The sequence below is a fragment of the Aulonocara stuartgranti genome, assembly GCF_965226115.1.
Source record: "Aulonocara stuartgranti genome assembly, chromosome: 19".
In the NCBI taxonomy this organism is placed as follows: domain Eukaryota; kingdom Metazoa; phylum Chordata; class Actinopteri; order Cichliformes; family Cichlidae; genus Aulonocara; species Aulonocara stuartgranti.
The window spans coordinates 24619876-24639813 of record NC_138955.1 but is presented as its reverse complement, the minus strand read 5'-3'; the positions used below and the strand labels follow the sequence as shown (position 1 = coordinate 24639813).

Below are 19938 nucleotides of genomic sequence, written 5' to 3'. Positions count from 1 at the left end.
CCCTTTATGAGATGATAAATGAGAACACCCAGAGCTCAAATTAAATACAGCAGTAATGATTTCCTGCTACACCGGATCTCTCCTTTCAAACAGGGGAGGGGGAAACCTCAATGGATGCATTTGACGGAGCAATCACTCAGGGTGTTTATGACAGGTGGAGGTGTCTGTGTGGAGGAAGGACTGCAGACAGATTTTTTTCCCTTGTATAGGAGACTTAACAAACAGATGGAATCTGCAGTTTAACAGGAACATACACGGTTTATGTTTGAAATGTAACAAATGTGTGGTTTCATGCTGTTAAATCAAACTTCAAAGCTTCTGTGCTTCAAAACAGAAATATGACACAAATATTGTCCCACAATCATTGTATTTATTGAAAATAATAAAGCTCCTTCTTCCCCAACAAATAAAAGCAGAGGTTATCTGTAACTCTTATGAAAGGGAGAGCCAAATAATCAGCTATAATCTCAGAGTTATAAATCTTAATCTTCTCAAATGAAATTGCTCTTCAATTCATTTTCAGTCCTGCTTGATGAAAGCATTGAACCGGTGCCAACTGACGAAGCACAAAATTATGTAACGCGCAAAACTGTAAATCCTCCCGGCGCTGCAGTACCAGGCAGGGACGGGAGGAGCCTGGTGCTCCTGCTGGATTACCCGAGCCTTAGGAATGACACCAGAGTGAGGTGGATTATAAACTCTGTTCCAGAGAAATCCCTCTCACTCCAAGCTTTAGGTTCTTGGTTTGGTAGCAAAAGTAAGGTACCCCGTGTGGCCGGGCATTTCTCTGGGCAGCGTGGTGGTCTTCAGTGAGATGGAGGCGTGGTTCGGAGGAGCAGCGGGAGTCGCCTCCTCTGTGGTTTCGGGATCAGGGCCGAAATCTGGCAGCGGTAGAGAGACAGTTCGGACATCGTACTCTCTCAGCAGCACCTCCGTGGTGCTGATGTCTTCGAAGCCCTGATCCTGCAACGCCTCGCATGTTTTCTGAACTTGCTCTATGCATGGAGAGAAGGAGCACAGCCGACCACCTGCAGGAGACGCAGAACAGAAAACAAACCACAAGTAAACACGAAGCTCCCAAAAAAGTATCAAGACCATGTGTGACCACAATCGTTTAAGCGCCCTTTGTTGTCAACTTATCCCAGTATTGGTCAGCTCATGTTATTTAGAGAGGTAATGCAACATAATCGCTGCTTTGAAAATAATCATGACATCACTTCCTGTCTAGCTTCTAAAACACTACTTTCAGTAACCAACTGCAGTCTCCTGTGCAGCTGAACAAGTGCGTCTGCTACCGTATCTTGTTTTTCCCGATATATATAAAACTCAAAGCTCTCTTCTACGGTCCTGTCAGAATTCCTGCTCTTGAAAGATATCCAGTGTTCATGACCATTAAATTGAGCCCGAAAACCTTATTTTGTCAATGTCACGGCCAAACAAGGTTTGTATTTGTCTTTAAAAAGACAAAAACCAATATTTCAAAGCAGGGTGTGAGTTCTAGTTTTTGGCACGTGTAATCAGCTGTAGCGTTATCATCAGGACAGCGGAAAGCATTCTTGTTACCGTCACCAGATTCAGGTTTGCGTCTCAAAAAGTGTTGCAGTAACAGGAATGAGCTGTCGTCGCCTCAGTGTCCTGGTACAAAGTCTGTTTTTTATCCATATTTTCAATAGTCTGAAGTAAGATCTTTGACCTGTTACTGTGCAAACTGAACAATAATTACCGTCAGACTGCCAGGTTGTATTGACTCCCAACCCTTCTGTTTAATGTCAGTACGAGACATCTCTGCACATCTTAATCTGTTTAATCTGAGTTTATCTGCTAATCATTACACAGTATCATCTTTAGAGTTATTTTCATCACTCTTTCTCAAAGCATCCAAGTATAGAAAGTGTTCCACGTTTATAGTCTGAAAACAATTCTCCTCAAAAACATCCCTGAATGAAGATTCATAACATAAACCAGATTTGTAGACCTGATATGGACCGAGAAGACATTGAAGTATCACCCCTGGGATCCCTACGATACTACACCTTCTATTAATAATTTGTTTCTTTCCAAACACCCTGTAGCACTTTCCAGGCATATTTCCTTCCTAACAAAGCAGTCCTGTGACCTGCTGAGTCCAGACTGCAGCTTGCGGCTCATCAGGGGATAAGCCGGTGCTTTAATGAACACAGATCACCTACTGGCCACGGCCTTTCGTCTCCAAATGAATCCTTGCTGTGATCGCAGCGTGAGGCTGGAGCGACCAGCCAAGAAAACTCTCACTGGCTGTCCTGAAGCCCAAAGAATGTGACTCTGAGCGATGCAGCTGCATTGGTCAGGGGTTAGGGTTAACAAATTTAAACATCTTAGAGTGAAAATCTTAAGTGCCTTAATAGGGGTTTAATATGGAGAATATAAACTTTTCTAAAACCAACACCAACTAATGTTTCAAAATATGAATATGGTGACACCAAGACAAGCAAGTGAAACACAGTCTAAATCTGTGGATTCTCTGTTTGGATGTCTCTGATTGAGCTGCTTATGTAATCAGAAGGCTGCCGTGTGGCTCTCTGTCATCTGTAACCTGTCGTTGTTCAGTCACATTCTACTCATAGACCTGCTCTTGCACCACATTATACAGCATTTATTGTAGCACAGAAAGAACAGGCAGGTCCACCACCACATACACTACTAGCAGAGTACCTGCTCTGGTTACAAACCTAAAGTCTGACCTGATGGTTGCACTGAATGCAGATGTCACAACAAAAAAAAGAGCAAAAGAATAAGATGTTTACATTTTCGTCTTTGATTACTGGCTTGTTGTTTCATGCTACAGATACAGGAGTGACCCTACACTGTGTCCCTAAATATAACTTGTAGCCCAGAAGATTACAGCCGTCCTCTGCAGCTCTTACTTGCCACTGTTGCCGGTTTTTAAAAATCACTTAACACCCAGAAGTGGAAAAAATACTGCATTTTGACTCATGTGGCACGGCTGACAATAAAAGGATCACATCTGCAGTCCATTGTGTCTGTAAACACTGAAGGAGACGGCGGGATTATTGAGATACTGGTCGTTCCTTTGGCCAACAGAACCAGCGGTCTCCCTCGAGACAGCATTAAACACATTCAACACATTCAACAGCGGTCTCCTGGAAACCACGGTGAATACACAGGGAGGGGCTGGGTTGATGATTATACAAGGGTGTTTCAAATGGTTATTAGGGGCCCCGAATATCAGCCGCACAAATGGCTTTAATATATGCACGAAACTCTGATTCCTAGTTGTAAAGTTTAAGGTTCTTGAGTGTCTGAGACCATGGGACATGTTTGCTTTATACTTGCATAATACCACCCATAAGTCTGCGAGGGGGAGCTCTGATAGGATTCAGGATCCTTCTCAGGGAACAGCCGAACACAGGGCCGGGCTGCTTGCCAAAACATTAGGAGAATTACAACTTTGAGAGAGAAAGAGAAATATTTCCCTGCTTTCTTTAGTCACACTCTGTTGACTAAAGAAAACGCGCTCTCAGCTATTTTATTCCTCCAGTCTCTGCAGTTCTCAGGCAGGTTCTGAAGATGGAGAATTTCTTTTCAACAGAATAAGATGTATGAGTTTTTAATCATGACAGAAGCTGTAGATGATAATCCCACCAGAACCCTGGTGTTTTAATTGATTATGATATGGCCTCAGCAGAAAGCACGTCTCTTTCACTTCATGTGGGAGCCTGAGAGTGTGTAAACCCCACTCCTGGGGACTGCATCCCTATCACCAAGCACACAACACCCCATTCTACTTCTATCTTTGTTAGTTTGTTTACTATTACATCTTTTTGTGTTTAGCTGGAACATATTGGGGCATTGATGTTCTGGGGAAAACCCAGTTTGAACAGTGGGCAGTAAACCAAACCTTTCCTCGTGGAGCCTCATCAAGCAGCTCTCGGCCTGCAGCATAACCCTGTATGGTCATGGGACTGCTTCTGCAACAAGGCTGCACTCTATTTATCTCTATCTTTGTGTGTGTGTGCGCGCGCGCATGCACGTATATGCATGCAAGGGCCAACAGCTCATGGATGGAATATGTAGCTGTGGCACCATAAAAGGGAGTCAAAGAGGTGGTGGGAGAGTTTCAGGGCAGCATCCTCGTCCCCTCTGCATTCCTGCTCATACTCGGCTTACTTTGTAAAATCATTCATGAACTCTGGCTTTAAGATTCATAAAATACTAATCTTCTGCATATTAACTCTGACTTGGATTGAGATGTTAAATTAAATGTGACTGTGAAAGAAAACTTCAGTGCTTGTCGTGGCAGAATAAATATTGACACCAACTCCAGTTTGTGTTTTCAATGCACAGATGAAATTTAAACCCAGGATGTAGCAGCTAAGCTAAGCAAGTGTTCACCTACACAAGTGTATTCCAGTATTTTGGCCAAGGTGACTTTCTCAGGGCAACTATGTAGAGCTCAGCAGATTCTCATTACAGAGGACAGAGCCATGGTTTTTGGCTTAAAGTGTTTTACAGTAAACAAAATATGAACTCTCATGTCCACAAAAGCAGATCTTTGTTTATATAATTTCTGTGGCAGTATTTGTGCACATTAACAATAAAGCAAAGAATATACTTTCTCACTGTGTTACTCATCTAGTGTTGGGCTGTGCTAATGGATTATTTTGAGAGTGGCCGGTGACCACGATGGAAAGTTTTTCCTGTTCGGACCAGGGCCGACCCATCAGATGTAACGGATTCTGTGTTGACCTGCCGCATCCTGACGTGAACCTCTACAAATGTAACCATCAGGTCGTGATGCTGATCACAACAGCTGTGACTCTGCATGGAAGCAAAAGGCCATGCAAACCAAAATAACCACGACAGACTGAACTAAACAAGCATCTTTCTTCTTCTTCTGAAATAAAAGGTAATCTATTGTGGGGTTTAACTGCATCTTCACCTGGAGGGCGGTAGAGTTCTACAGTAACAGTATAGCCTACTGTCATTTCCTCATTTTCAGAGCCAATTCATGCATGAACCCCACTGATTCTGAAACAGATAAATAGGACACATGGTAGGAATGTGGCCAATGTGTTCTCAGATTAATGTGAAACTTCTCAAATAACCCCCACCCCTTTAAAAATAAATAAATTAAATAGTCATTGGGCTAAAGGTGCAGATCTTGTGAGCTCTACACAGCTCATGCAGTCTGAATTTATCGCTAACCACTGGTCCCCCCAGTGAACTGCCAACATGCCCGGGCATGCTGCAGATCCTGGTTGTCAACGACGCCTACGTGCTTTGTAGCTCACTAGCAGAGTTTGGATTGTGCTCCTGTTACTATGAAATACCACAAGGGGGGCAAGGTTAATGAGAGCCGAAGAGCAGGATCGATGGTTGTTCTGGGAGTGCAGAGTGTGGCGACACGGCCGGGGGGAGATAAACTCATGGACTGGTATTTTAAAATGTGCCCGTTCACAGTCATGTTCCTGAAACACCAGGACGAGTCACGCCAAAGTCATCATCAGGTGGTGCTGATTATTTGTCTGACAACACACACTAAGTACACGTACACACAAAGCAAAGTACTTAACTATCAGGATCCAGATTCTCTTTCCTAATTTCTGCATATAGTTAGATCGCAGTCAGACTTAGTGGAAAAATATTTCTTACACATTTATGTGAAGAACAGGTAAACATGAGCTGCAGCACAGCTCGCAGTTTGGAGGAATCTGTATCTCCAGCTGGAATTGATCCCAAAACCTTTTACTTTTCCACCTGTAATCTTTCTGTGTGCTATCTGGGAAGACCTCTGTCTCCTGCTGATGCCCGGTTACAGAAACACAACAGGTCAAAAATAGAGCATGAGCCTACAGTCAGCCATGATGCAAACCATCATTGCTCGACCTTGCAATTTGTAGACTGAGCTAGCTGAAACACCCTGACTTGATAGTCATCTTGCTACACGCTCATTAGAGCTCTCCCCCTCCCTCACATGCACACTCACTCTTACCGTGCTTCTTCATAGCAACTTTGGCGTGTCCCACTGCATCCCAGGGTCTGGGGATGTCAAGGAAGACTGCATCTGCCACCCCTGTCACTCCAAAGCCATCCTTGCACACATCCTGGTTCCTGACGGTGACCAGATGATCCACGCGATGCTCCTTAAACTCCTCGGCCACCTTCTCTGCGCGCTGCTGGTGGAACTCCACTGTGTGGAGGTGACCTGTTGGGGCAATGGTGCGCAGGATGGCGTGGGAGAGGGAACCACTACCTGTACCTAGAAAACCACAGACAACAAGGGTCACGTAGTGAAACACAGAACATCTGAGAAGAACGCTTTAGTCTACACGAAACGGCCATTTCAAAATAAAAGTCAGCAAGCACAAACTAAATAACCAAGAAAGATTCAGACTTAAGGTATTATCAAACCTCATCTCTGTGTGTGGACAAAGCACTGCTAAAGAACTGGTCTTGGACAACACTTCACATTATGTTGCATGTATAGCAATCTCACTGACTTCCCTTAAATGACCAGTCTAGATACAGATACAAATTTTCGGGTTAAGTATTCTACGGAACAACGCAATCTCACAAAACCTCAAAATGAGGTGCTGTTGTATTTTAGAATAGACAGTAAACGCTGTCCTCAGTCAGTAGAGCCAGATCACAGATCCGACTACAACACACACCCACATTTTCACACTGCTCTGCTGTCTACTCTGGACGATAAGTGGACGCTACATTTCCGAGCAGGCCTTTTTTACCCTGAAGCAGCCCCGTGCTGTGCCCTAAACAAAGCCCACCAATTTACAGCTTGTGAACAAATGACACAAGTGATTGTGATTTTACAGGGAAAGTTGGGGGGTGGAAGGGAGGACACCACTCTTCATGTGACTTGTTCGGGCAAGGAGTGTCGGGAACACAGCCAGAGGCCAGCAGATCCCCTCCTCCTTCTTCTCTCGACATTACATCACCACGGCCTTTGTTATTGTAGTGACAAAGAAGGCAGTGTTTAATACACGGCAGCGCTTTGACTTGCTCAAAGCTCAAACTGCTGGATTGGATGGTCTGTGCCTGCAAACACAGAACATTGAAAAACTGGAATGGCTGCAGCAGGAAACACTGGACCACATTAGGAGCTGGGGATACTTTAATAACGAGCCCTGTACAGGGCTGACAGAGCACGTCGTTTAGAAATGTTTTCGACTTACATTGCCTCATTTACAGAAAATGAAAACTTAGTCATTGTTTCTGTAGAAAGACTGAACTGGAAATTCTGAGTCACTGCACTAAATTAAGGTTAGACTTTGGTCAAAGGGGGGAAAAAAAAAAGCACACACTGATATAATGACTACAGTATCAAGAACATTACTGATGGAAACCTTGCAGATGCTAAAACAATGAGAAATCTAGGTGGTGATATGATGCACCGCACTGTAACACTGCAGAGAATTTTGGTAAGACACTTGTTTATAAACCAGAGTTTACAGTGGAGGCTCAGACAGTACCTAAATGCTACTTGCATACTCAGACCATCAGCCAATGACTAAAAGTCTCTGGACCTCAGGCGTCATGCCAGGATAGTGACATGCTCAGTTTCCATTATAGTTACCCTGATTAAAAGGGAAGAATGATAGCAAAGTCTGGCATACACACATACTAACGGGAACTTTCGAAATTTTAAATTAAACCCAGAAAATGAGTTTTTAATTACAAACTGGCATTACCGTTCATCATCAGTGCAGCGTCTGAGTGCAAAGTCTGGAAAATCTGGAAAAGGACCACAATTGATAACAAGTGTCTCTCTAAATGGAGACAAATTAAAACACTGAGAATGAGAGAGTGCTGGTACTGCAGAGATGAGGACTGCTCCACTTAACATCCGAGTGCACTTATTTCTCACTTTAGGACTTAATACGATAGTGACTATGGAATACTGGTTTCAGTATGAGCCAAAAACTGAAAAAGGGAAACTCGATTATGATGTGATACCACACTAAAACAGGACAAACAGCTAAAAACAGGACATATAGAAGCAGCTGGTTTTACACAGAACAACAGAAAAAAATAGGCATCATTGAAATGATGATGATCAAATTTTAGCAACAACAAGACGAAAAAAAAGGTGTAAGCAGTGCGACGCATTTACAGGAGACATATGCTGTGAAAACTGTGAGATACCCTTCCAATGTGAGGCTTTCACGCCCATTCTGAGTAATGACGTTACAACAAAGAGTCATGTTCTGACTAAGTGTTGGGACACGAACAGTTGACCTTTACTATAAGTCGAGAAAGTGCATTTCAATGATTTTAAAAAGCCTCTATCAACATTTCTAATTTGCACACAGTGTTACACTGATTTTAGTGGTTACAATGTTTATTGTTGCATTTCAGGTTTATCATGCTAAACCTGCTCTTTAGTACTAAGGGTGTAGTGTTTGAAACTGACATTCCTCCCAAAAACCCCAAAAGGAAATTCATCAGACTTCCTTTTCTGAATGTTTTTTCAAAGTTTTAGACAAGTTGAGTTATTTCCCTGCGGTTCATGAGCAGCACTGCTAACGAGACAAAAAGGATCATGGGTATTCTATGATGTATTAAAAATAAATCAAACTAAAAACACTAGATACTTATAGCAATTAATATTAAATTAGTATTCACAACCTTTGCTCAGTGCAGCAGCAATAACAACCACAAGTCTTTTTGAGTATGACGCAAAACTTTTGGCAAACTTTCTTTTTAGGTTTCCTCCATTCTTCTTAAACATCATCAGGTTGGAAGGGGGCTGTCGGTGCACAGCCATTTTCAGAACTCCCCAGAGATGTTCAATCAGGTTCAAGCCTCGCTACCGGCAGCGTCACTCAAGGACGTTCAAAGAGTGGTCCCAAAGCCACTCCTTTCTAATCTTGGCTGATTGCTTAGGGTCATTTTCCTGTTGGAAGATAAACCTTCAGCCCAGTTCAGAGTCCAGCGCACTCTGGGGCAGCTCATCTGGAGCAAAGATGTCTCTGTACAAAACAGCATGATGGTTCCACCACCGTGCTTCACTACAGGGATGATATTGGCCAGGTGATGAGCATGACACTTTTTTTCCTTTGCATTCAGACCAAAGAGTTTTATTTTTGTTTTAGACAGACCAGAGATTTTTTTATTTTTCATGGTCTCAGAGTCCTGCAGGTGCCTTTGGCAAACTCTTTGTGGGCTGTCATGTGCCTTTTACTGAGGAGTTGCTTTCATCTAACCCTTCTACCATACAGGCCTGATTGGTTATCCTTCTGCTCTCCACAGAGTAACACTGGAGCTCTGTCAATGTAGCCATTGGGTTCTTGGTCTTCTCACTTACTAAGGCTGCTCTACCACGATTGCTCAGATTGGCCAGGTGGCCAGCTGTAGGAGGGGTCCTAATGGTTCGAAACGTCTTCCATTTACTAATGATGGAGGCCAATGTGCTGCCTTTCTTTTTCCTTAGATCTGTCCCTTGATACAATCCTGTCTCTGAGGTTTACAGAGAATTCCTTGGATTTCATGGCTTGGTTTGTGCTTAAATTTTATTTATACAATACCAACTCACAACAACAGATGCGTCAAGGCAATTTATATGGTAAGGTAAAAACCCTACAATAATACAGACAAAACAAAAAACCCTCCAATGCAGATTTATCGATTTTTGTTTTTCATTTTTAATAAATGTCACTTTGTCAATATGGGGTATTTGTTTGAGGAGGAGTTTTGAAGGTAAAATGAAATTAATCTATTTGGATTAAGGCTGACAAATTGTGGGACAAGTAAAACGCTGTAAATACTTTCCAGATGCTCTGTACTACATCAAACATGTAGCTCTTGTCCTCGTTAGGACGTGGGAGACTGTCACATGGTGCGTGTCGCTTTTAAATTTTCGGAATCTTAAACCTTAGTGTTTTAGATTCAGACATGTTTTACAACGCAACATGTAAGAATCAACCACATCCATCTTTTCTCCACTGGGGAAAACAAACAAAAAATACCTACATGACTGTACATGCTACCAACTGAGAGCTTTGCTTCAATGCATGAGTTTAAGAAATGAATCATATCAATGTTTCTAATCTCCTCCCACAACAAGGCGTCAAGTCAGCTGGTAGCCACTGTACAAGAGGAAGTAGTGATAAAGCCAGAGTGGGGGAGGGGGCTGAGAATGGGAATACAACTGACCTGAACTGAAGGTCATTCGTGCTTACTGTTCCTCATCTTGTTCCTACATCGAGTACAACATGGTTACTGGCCAGATGAAATGCAAAACCCTGACAGAGGTCACATAATTTAACTTCCCAGCAATTTAGAAAGTGAAAGCAACAGCAAAATGTCATCTGATCATTAACTTGTGATGTGTGAATGACCCTCAATTCCAAATGTTTTAGTTAAGCTGCTTGAGAGCCAGCTGTAAGAGGATGTTGTGGCTAATGTTGAGAGTGATCATTACAAAGGAGTCAAGTTTAAAAATGGCCAGCTTCCATTGGTCCCTTTGAGTCGTCTTATACAAGATATAAGCGCACAAATGTAGCTTAAAACTGAATCAGACTTTCAAGTAGCTAAAGAGAACCCAGTTATACAACGGAAAGGTATTTATTGTACTTTCAGATTTAATTATTGAGGTAAATGATCTGATAATACACATCTGTAACGAAGAGAATAAAAACATCAACGATTAGCAGTAAACTGAAAGGTAAAATCAGAGCTGGATATTTTCAGTGAAAGGGATAAGTGAATGCCCTGTTGTAAAGAAAATGTATCTTTTAAAGACTTATCCTCAAAAAATATTTTTGATGACGCATTTCTGAGGTCCTCTGGAAAAATGCTGTTTATGCAGCCTGGAAAAATCACCTAGAAATACTTTCCACTCCACAGTCAGACACACTGTTACCAACCAACAAAAGCACTGTATAAGCAAGGTGTCAGATCCACTCTGGGATTTCTTAAACGTTAACTTCTAAACAACAAATGTTGTTCTGCTAAAGAATGGGCAAAGATGAATAAATATTGTGCTTTGCAAAGGCCAAGTTGAGTCTTGGGATTAATCCAACAGAAATGGTTTGGAAGGACATGAAGGGAGCAACCACCAGCATCCCAGTTTAGTGTATTCTGGGCGCTACAACTGAGCATCGGGCTAAAATTTCAGGCTAACGTCAAGGTGCAGAGCTAACTGGCACTTATTGCTAACATTTAGGGCCAGAAAGTGGCATGTAAGTGCAATCCCCAAACAGCCCTCATAGGTGTGGTTAGATTTATGGGTGATTTACAGAGGTTTTGCGGTTTTCTAAAGACATGGGCAGTCGATTAATTTCAATATCAAGAGCAAAAAATAAGACATGCTTTTTTTGGCGTCACTGCAATTAACTGAAAATAAATTGCATGTTGCAAACATTTATTTGAAGCGCTTGACTTAAATATTCTGAAACCTATATTTAGGAAATTTAACAAAAAGAATGCATATGCAACAGGGTTTCCACGTCTTACACACGATCATGTCACTGTGCTCTCTTTATAAATACTAAAAAAAGGAGTAAAGGCTTCGGCTCACACTTGCCCAAGCGCTAAATGTTATCCTGACTTGATGTTCCACCTTCTGACATGTACGGTGTTACCCTTAGCAAATATTTGACAACTTCATTTGCTCTGGACCTGATTGATGACGCCTGATAAAGCTGTGAAGAAAATGAAGCCAGCAGGAAATCATTACCTACAAACCTTGGAGACCAACTTGCCTTCAAGGTGACTCCTCTACAGGAATAAATACTCCTTCAGCAGGTTTAGCATGTCAGCACAAGAACAGCAAAATTATCACATCCAATCTCTGCTTGTTTACACAGCTCACTGGCAAAAAGTCTCCACAGCACATACTCGCTGTTGTTGTTGACTGTAAGGCTGAAATTTGTGAGTCACCACTGAAATGCTGATTTGTACCTCATTGACAAAAATGATGCTCAAGCGCCCCAAATAAAAAACTATAATCATTCAGGAGTTTACTTAACCATGTGTTTTATCTGCTATTCTAACTTTATTTGTTTAATAATTAAAGGGAAGACTTTTGTTGTATTCTATCTTGGCATGATGAAGCACTGCACCACACGCACACATCTTCTCCTACCCTCCTTTCTGCTTTCAGACTAAGATAAAGTGCAATCCATAGCCAAACACAATAACACACTCTGGGTGATTGCAATTAGACAAATGGAAATGATGGCCAAGCAGTGATTGGAGGAATCCCCGAGGACAAAAAAAATGGGAATGACACTAAAACTGCAGGTTACATAATGTCTGAATGTTCAGAGACACATCTGTAACAATCCCATAATGTTCAATACGAACAGCTGAGTTTCATTACGTGACAACATCTGGCTAGAACTCCAAGGTGTAAACAGGGTGATTCAAATGAGGCGATACTTAAAAGCTGCAACAGAAAAGATTTGAGGGCAAACTAAATTAAAAAATGCAGGACGTAACAAATCAAACTTTGCCACTTTAAGAGTAAAAAAACATTTGTTATAAATCCTCAGGTGAGACATTCTAAAAAGAGGATTTACAGCTTACCTGAACAATGTAACATTTTAATATTTAAGAGTTTCTTGGAGCTTAATTTAACATTTTCTAATGACTTCCACAACAAGCAAAGCTGCACAGGTCACTTACTTTAAAAAAATAAAAATTCAGCTGATGAATGTTGGATCTTACTAATGGATGACATCTCTACATCCATTTCATGAATGTCTGACAGAAGACACATGCGTTACCCCACTCCAGCTACAGGTTGGATAATAAGCATGTGCTTGACAAGTCAACCTTGTAAACATGTAAAACCTGTCTGTACAGCAAATTACTGCGAGGATTCAGTCGTCTGTTTGCTAAATACTAGGAAGAAAATATTAGTACCCAAGTCATCTGATTGCCTAACATGAGGTGTGGTAAGATTAGATGCTACTACACTAACAGGAGAGACATGCAGAGCTCAAAGAGGGACTACTAAAGTTCTCAATAAATCTGTTTACAAATAAACAAAACAAACAAACAAAAAAAAGAATCAATGCTAAATCTGTCAGCAAAACTAGGGAATCATGTTACTAAAAAACCCACACAGAACAAGTGGAGCTTCAAAGAACAGCTGATTAGTCCCTTGTGAATGCAGAATAATATTTTGGAGTGACATGCACATCCCAAATCATAGGTTAAGGGTTGAACATAGGTTGACTTGCTAACAAAATCATGACAGAAAACAGCTGAATATTTGATGACAGAGACTGGTGCAGCATCAGCAGCATCCACCTTTAAGACTTGACTTTATGCTCAAGCAGGAGCACTGATACCTTTTTAGTCAGCAGTGACCCTATAAAAAGCCACACAGACCCTAAAGAGGGATGATGGTCATAATCTACCCAATATAACTGAGCTGACAGCTGCAGTGAACAGACCTGTGAGTGAGCTTCAGCTTGATAATCGCTTGCTAATTCAAATAGACCAGTTTGTCCCAGCATCAATAAAACACCCAGTATACATAAAGTTTGTTTTAAAACAGATTAAAATAGCAATCCAATAACATAGTGCACTGAAACCTTTCACATCAATTGAGATCACATTTCTTTATGATTTTCTATGTATTTGGAATATATTGTTAAAGCAAACACACACACTGATAACCCTTCCTTTCTAGAACGGTTTCCATCCACGAGACATCACCATGATGCCACCCTCACCTGACTCGCACACGATGGAGCCTGGCTTCAGCTCCAGCATCATGGTAATGAAGGCGATGTCTGTGGTGTAGAGGATTTGTGTGCGGTGCGGCAGGGCAACTGTCCACAGCTCCGGCGTTGGGTGGAGCACATGGAACCATCCTTTGCTGCAGGTCACCTTTGACCCGTAACGCTGACCAATCAGGTCTGTGGAGTGGCGAATGACTCCATAGCGTGTCTGCGTTTGGGCACCCTGCTGCACCTTGACAGGCATCACATTGTTGTGGCTCAGGTAAATGATGGCAACATCCCCATCTTGAATGAAGTCCGAGTACTCCACAAAACTCATCGTGAGCACGGCCACTCTGGAAAAAGAAGACGGGCCTACTTAAAGGGCATTTTTTCTTTTTACTATTTTAATTACACTGATGTAGTTGGTTGATCACTAATTTGACATATTTCACTCAACTTACAACTTTAAAATCAGGATAAGCCAGGGGTGGGCAATTCCAGGCCACGAGGGCCGGTGTTCTGCAGGTTTTAGATCTCACCTTGGGTCAACACACCTGAATCACATGATTAGTTTGTTACCGGGCCTCTGGAGAACTTCAGGACATGTTAGGGAGCTAATTTAGCCATTTAAATCTGCTGTGTTGGTTCAAGGAAACATCTAAAACCTGCAGGGACACCGGCCCTCGAGGCCTGGAGTTGCCCACCACTGGGACAAGCCATCACTGTGAAGGGATTTTTTTTTTTATAACAATTTGTTTTTACCTACAATCTACAGTTCAATTTAGTTTGCAAGCATCTCATGAGGGGAAAGGATGTATAAACTAATATGTTTTACCAAATCTTAATATCTTCCCATTTTGACATTGTAGATTCTGGTTGATCGTTTTGCAAACAATATCTTTTTAACTTTGTTTTCAATTGTATTTTCATTTTTGCACATTACAAACAAGCGGAAAAGGTAGTCTGCTGCTGATGCAGGCTCCTTGTTGCTTTGGTAACAACTGTGCCACTGTCACACGTTAATTGACGGAGCTGCTCGTGAATTGTCACGCGCACTGAACGTTGCTTATTAAATCCAGTATCGTTCAACCTCAGGACCAACGACTGTTTTAGTTCATCTGAACGGCGGATCTACTTTAACCAGCGTCTCCTTCAAGTGAAAAAAGGACAAATTTATATCGGAGAAACATGGAGAAGATGTCAGTGAGATGACTTTACAGTTATATTTCTATTTGTTTGTTAGTTTTAAAGACAACTTTTTTTTCTCTGGTATTGAAGTCAAGCAAACTGTGATGGCTTTGCCTATTAGGGGCAGTAGATCGTGTTATATTACCTCTTCGCTTAAATTTAATTTCTGTTTATAGTAAAATAAAGAAAAACAAGTCAATAGAGAATACGTTTTGTGTAAATGATGCTAACGTTAGTTACCTGAGCAAACTAACGTTCATGTTTGGGTCGCATTTACTGTAAATGTTTTTGCGTGTCTGACTGGTTTTGTGTTTAAAGTGGCAAAAATTGTAACTCCACAAAACCGGCAAAAGGCCACAGTGCAAAACGTCTGAAAACATAAGTCAACTTACGAAGTTTTCGTTTCAACGTTTACATGCTAACGTTAGCGATGCTAGCACCTGTTAGAACACCGGCTAACGGCTATTAGCGGGGAAAAAAAGCAGCCGTTGGAAGCTCTCCACCTACCTCCTTCAGAAGTAGTGTTCTTTGACTGCTGGACAAAACAAGCAAAAAATAGACTTAAGAGGACCAATTCTGTTCTTAATGCGGCTCTATGTTCAGCAGTGACATCCATTCATTCCTCACTCACACATGTGGCGTTGTTTTCAGAGGAAGTTGAATCGATGAAACCGGAAGATAACCCGGTGTACAAAGCAGCAACAATCAGTAAAAACCTCTTTTGCCGAAAACCTGCAGATTCATATGTTTATTTTGTGCAGTTGGTTTGCGAATTTGCAAATTTCGCCTTTGGCAAATATTTTTTTTTACCATCTGTACGATTATTTCCTGAACATTAAATAGGATAATTGTAAAAAAATAATAATAATACAACAACAACAACAACAACAACAACAACAACAACAAAAACAGTTATCACCAGTAAGTTAAACTAGTGGATGTAAGATTGTAGTTTTACCGTAGTAGGAGAAAAAAGAAATATATGCTACTATGTATTCGTTTGCACTTTAAGTTGCATTCTGTTTTTTAAAGGTGCTGATAATTTGTCTAAAACTAGAAACCAGAAAGCTGAACGTGTAATAAGTAATTTAATGCACTGCTGCAAAAATGCAATAAAGACCACAAAAAACAGAAATGGGAGTGAAATACCAGCGAACAAAAGGAATCCTCGCTGGAGCGCGTCCAATTGAATGAATGGACTACAAATACTGACCAATGGGAGCGGAGGATCGTCTGCTATAAATCACCATCTCAAGTCTTTAGTCCGGTTGGAGAGCTGCTGGTGGCTTGTGAGCTCCTCGGTCAGGAAAAATAGGGATCTTTGTATCAAGCCCTGGTGGCAGTAGTAATAGTAATAATCCGCAAATTCTACAACAGGTAAGATTTTCGCTCAGTTTAATTTAGAATTAGGTCGCACCGGCAAAATCTCTTTAGCTTTTACGATGAAATTAAAGGCGCTTTTTACTACAGGAACTAATGTTAACATTTGAGTCGTTTTTTAAGGTGATTTAAAAAAAAAAAAAGAAATACGATCAATTATGCTTAACAAAACTGATGTGGTGCATGTGTTGTCACCTGCTAAACGCGCTGCACAGCGGGATGAATCGTTTATCTGCTAACCCCCCCGAAACTAACACCCATTTGTATGTGCATGTCAGCTGTAGACTCAGTCCTGACTCTATCGGTATTTTGCGGTTTGTTTGGGGTTTTTTTCACCGTCTCTCCCTTCCGTCCTCCGACCAGGGATCAGCCATGCCTTTCGGTAACACGCACAACCAGACGAAGATGAAATACTCCTCCGAGCAGGAGTACCCGGACCTCAGCAAACACAACAATCATATGGCCAAGGTTCTGACTCCTGCTATGTATGAGCGGCTGAGGAGCAAACAAACACCCAGTGGATTTACTCTGGATGATGTCATTCAGACTGGGGTTGATAACCCAGGTATTTATTTAAAAAAAAAAAAAAAAAATCCCAAGCAGCTTTTCAGCCAAACTACCATCTGTTCGGTCTGATCCACTGCCTGTAATGGTCTCAGCGGTGCTTTGTGTCCCTGTTTGTGTGAGGGGGAGGCTTTTTGCACTGTGACCTTGTTAAGGGGATAAAGTCAACCAATTTTTACAAACATATGGAGTACTGATTCTATTCGAACCTGCCACTCTCCTCTAAATGGGTTTCCATTTTCAGGCCAGTATTGCACAACTTAAAAGCAAAGTGTAAAGATTACCAGAGTTACATAATGTATGCAGCTGATAGTCCCTGCTGCTTTCAGTTTATTATGTGCGATATTCTCTACTGTATTGAAGACTACAACACAAATGAAGTTGATGTTATAACCCTTCAGGTTGGGATGACCTGGTAGCTGTAAACTGTATGGCAGGTAACTCTCCTCACCCTGTAGACTGTTTCTGTTTAGCTCTGACAAAATGGTCAAGCTGACCCTGAAGAGGCTGTCAGCTGAGGATGAGTACCCAGATCTCAGTCAGCACAACAACTACATGGCCAAGGTTTTAACCCAGGACATGTACAAGAAACTGAGAGAGAGGGCTACACCCAGCGGCTTCACCATAGATGGTGTCATTCAGACAGGGGTTGACAATCCTGGTACAGTAACAGTCCCAGTCTGAGCCCTGACGACACAGAGCACATTTAATTTGTGAGGATGTTTGTTTGTATATTGCTGTCCGCGGTCTCTTGTGACCCTGTTGGCTTCACGTGCAGGCCACCCCTTCATTATGACTGTGGGCTGTGTTGCTGGGGATGAGGAGACATACGAAGTCTTCAAAGACCTGTTGGACCCTGTGATCGAGGACCGACATGGAGGATACAAACCCACAGACAAGCACAAGACTGACCTCAACTCAGGCAACCTGAAGGTACCGCAGCTCTGCCATCGCTTAACAAAGTCGAATTTAACTCTGGAATCTCAGCCAAGCCTAATGTGACTCTGCTCTCTAAGGGTGGTGATGATCTCGATCCCAACTACGTGCTCAGCTCCAGGGTCCGAACAGGCCGCAGCATCCGCGGCTTCAGTCTGCCACCACACTGCAGCAGAGGAGAGAGACGCGCTGTGGAAAAGCTTTCCATTGAAGGTAAGGAGGCCTCTGTACTGAAAGAAGATGGTTAGTGACAGTGATTGTACTCTGCTGCAAATCACTAAGCTGATTTACACAGATGGAGACGGCCTGCCGCCAGATGACTGTTATATAAAAGCAACACAACTCTATGCCCTGAAACCAGTGATTCACGTTGCTCATGCTTGTGGACTCGTTTGTGAGGCAGTAGATGCCCCCTAGTGTTTGTTAAAATGCAGCACAGAAACAAAGGTGGATTAGACTCTTATGACCAATTTATTCTGATGCTAAAAACACTAGTAAATCTTTTTATCTTAATTTGATTTTCCAAAGCTCAGTGTGGAATTGGATCAGTTCAGCATTTTTTTTCCCCCCAAACTGTTCATCACAGACCGGAACTGCAGCCTAAGAGTAATTTGTCCACAAATGTCATAGTGGATTTTTCATGTCTCAGATCTGTCATAAATCACGGCTCTTGTCCCTGCAGCTCTGGCCTCTCTGTCTGGAGATCTGAAGGGGAAATATTATGCCCTGAAGAACATGACTGACGCAGAGCAGCAGCAGCTCATTGATGACCACTTCCTGTTTGACAAGCCAGTGTCTCCTCTGCTGCTGGCCTCAGGGATGGCCCGCGACTGGCCCGATGCCAGAGGCATCTGGTAATGTCTCGTCTTTAATGCAGTTTGTCTGCCAGGAATATGTAAATCTCTCCACTGGTATTTTGACTTAAAATTGTATTTCCTGTCTACAGGCACAATGATAACAAGACCTTCCTGGTGTGGGTGAATGAAGAGGACCACTTGCGTGTGATCTCGATGCAGAAAGGAGGCAACATGAAGGAAGTGTTTACCCGCTTCTGTACCGGGCTCACAAAGGTTGCTAGAAAAGCCTTAAGTTTCTAATCACTGATCTTTAGCAGAGTTTCTGTTCACATTAGCAAGACTCTAAGAGCATATTCTTATCTGTGCAGATTGAGAGCCTGTTCAAGGAGAGGAGCCATGAATTCATGTGGAATGAGCACCTGGGTTACGTCCTCACCTGCCCGTCTAACCTGGGCACTGGCCTGCGTGCAGGTGTACATGTGAAGCTGCCAAACTTGAGCAAAAATACCAAGTTTGAGGAAGTTCTCAAGAAGCTGAGGCTCCAGAAACGTGGAACTGGTGAGCTTTATTATTTTAGTTCCTACTGCTGGAACTGGTTTGAGTGTTCTCCAAATTTAAAACTACATTGAGCACATTTTCATATTTCACGACTAGTTGCATTTTCCTGAGCAGTACATGACAAAGCCTTGTTTAGAAATGCTCCAAATGTCAGTTTCTGTGAGGTGTGTTGAGTTGCATTTAAAAACCCTTTTGCTTTACCATCAGGTGGAGTGGACACTGCTGCTGTGGGTGGTGTCTTTGACATTTCCAATGCGGACAGGCTGGGCTTCTCTGAGGTGGAGCTGGTGCAGATGGTGGTTGATGGAGTCAAACTGCTGGTGGACATGGAAAAGAGGCTAGAGAAAGGACAGTCCATCGATGACCTGATGCCCGCCCAGAAGTAAATCCCTCCCAAACTCCCATTCTCCTCCATTCCTCACCCACAGTCTACTCTGGTTGACTCCATCCTTGAATGCACTCTATTACAGCTGGGATTTGTATTTAAGTTGAAACTGTTCCTGTAAGTTCTGACATCAAATAAACTGTTCTGTTCAAAGCAAAGCCTGCTTGTAATTCATTGCAGTGAAACTGATGAAATATTTGGAATATTTAATACTAGTCCTGGTAGCTGTGGAAAGGCCTGTAGCTAATTTAAGGCAAATGCAGATAAATGCCACATTTTAAGGGGAGCTGCTGATCTCTTTACATCAGTCTGAACTACGACGAGAGCCACCACCACATTCATTTTAAATGCTGCACAAGATGAGGGGAAAAAAAAAAAAAATCAATGCAGTGGAAGATTAGGTGCCCGACGCTTCCAAGTGACTCTGGTTGCA

General features: G+C 42.2%; 2 protein-coding genes across 3 annotated transcripts; one reads left to right on the top strand and one right to left on the bottom strand.

Annotated features, from left to right (window-relative positions):
• Positions 1–356: 356 nt before the first annotated feature.
• trmt61a (tRNA methyltransferase 61A) lies at positions 357–16041 on the bottom strand. Its single transcript, XM_082516525.1, has 4 exons — positions 15393–16041; positions 13707–14050; positions 5993–6259; positions 357–1028 (listed from the first exon to the last, which is right to left on the bottom strand). The coding sequence occupies exons 2-4, from the start codon at positions 14032–14034 to the stop codon at positions 733–735; spliced, it is 891 nt and encodes a 296-aa protein (XP_082372651.1). The 5' UTR covers positions 14035–14050; positions 15393–16041; the 3' UTR covers positions 357–732.
• ckba (creatine kinase, brain a) lies at positions 14781–19663 on the top strand. Of its 2 annotated transcripts, none has more exons than XM_082516523.1 (8): positions 14781–14896; positions 17303–17490; positions 17608–17762; positions 17846–17978; positions 18448–18619; positions 18712–18835; positions 18931–19120; positions 19328–19663. In XM_082516523.1, exons 1-8 carry the CDS (start codon positions 14886–14888, stop codon positions 19504–19506), a joined length of 1152 nt encoding a protein of 383 aa, XP_082372649.1. In that variant the 5' UTR covers positions 14781–14885; the 3' UTR covers positions 19507–19663. The 2 variants fall into 2 exon arrangements, with proteins under 2 accessions (XP_082372649.1, XP_082372650.1); XM_082516524.1 differs by lacking the exons at positions 14781–14896; positions 17303–17490 and adding exons at positions 16143–16262; positions 16629–16830.
• The last annotated feature ends 275 nt before the right edge of the window (positions 19664–19938 follow it).

Excerpts from the sequence above, each read along its gene's own strand:
- trmt61a (XM_082516525.1), bottom strand. The coding sequence starts at position 14,034 with ATGAGTTTTGTGGAGTACTCGGACTTCATTCAAGATGGGGATGTTGCC. Across the intron at positions 6,260-13,706 it reads CTCCATCGTGTGCGAGTCAG|GTACAGGTAGTGGTTCCCTC; the intron begins GTGAGGGTGGCA and ends GTGGTTTTCTAG. Across the intron at positions 1,029-5,992 it reads AGTTGCTATGAAGAAGCACG|GTGGTCGGCTGTGCTCCTTC; the intron begins GTAAGAGTGAGT and ends CGTCTCCTGCAG.
- ckba (XM_082516523.1), top strand. Across the intron at positions 18,620-18,711 it reads CCCGATGCCAGAGGCATCTG|GCACAATGATAACAAGACCT; the intron begins GTAATGTCTCGT and ends TCCTGTCTACAG. Across the intron at positions 18,836-18,930 it reads TCTGTACCGGGCTCACAAAG|ATTGAGAGCCTGTTCAAGGA; the intron begins GTTGCTAGAAAA and ends TTATCTGTGCAG.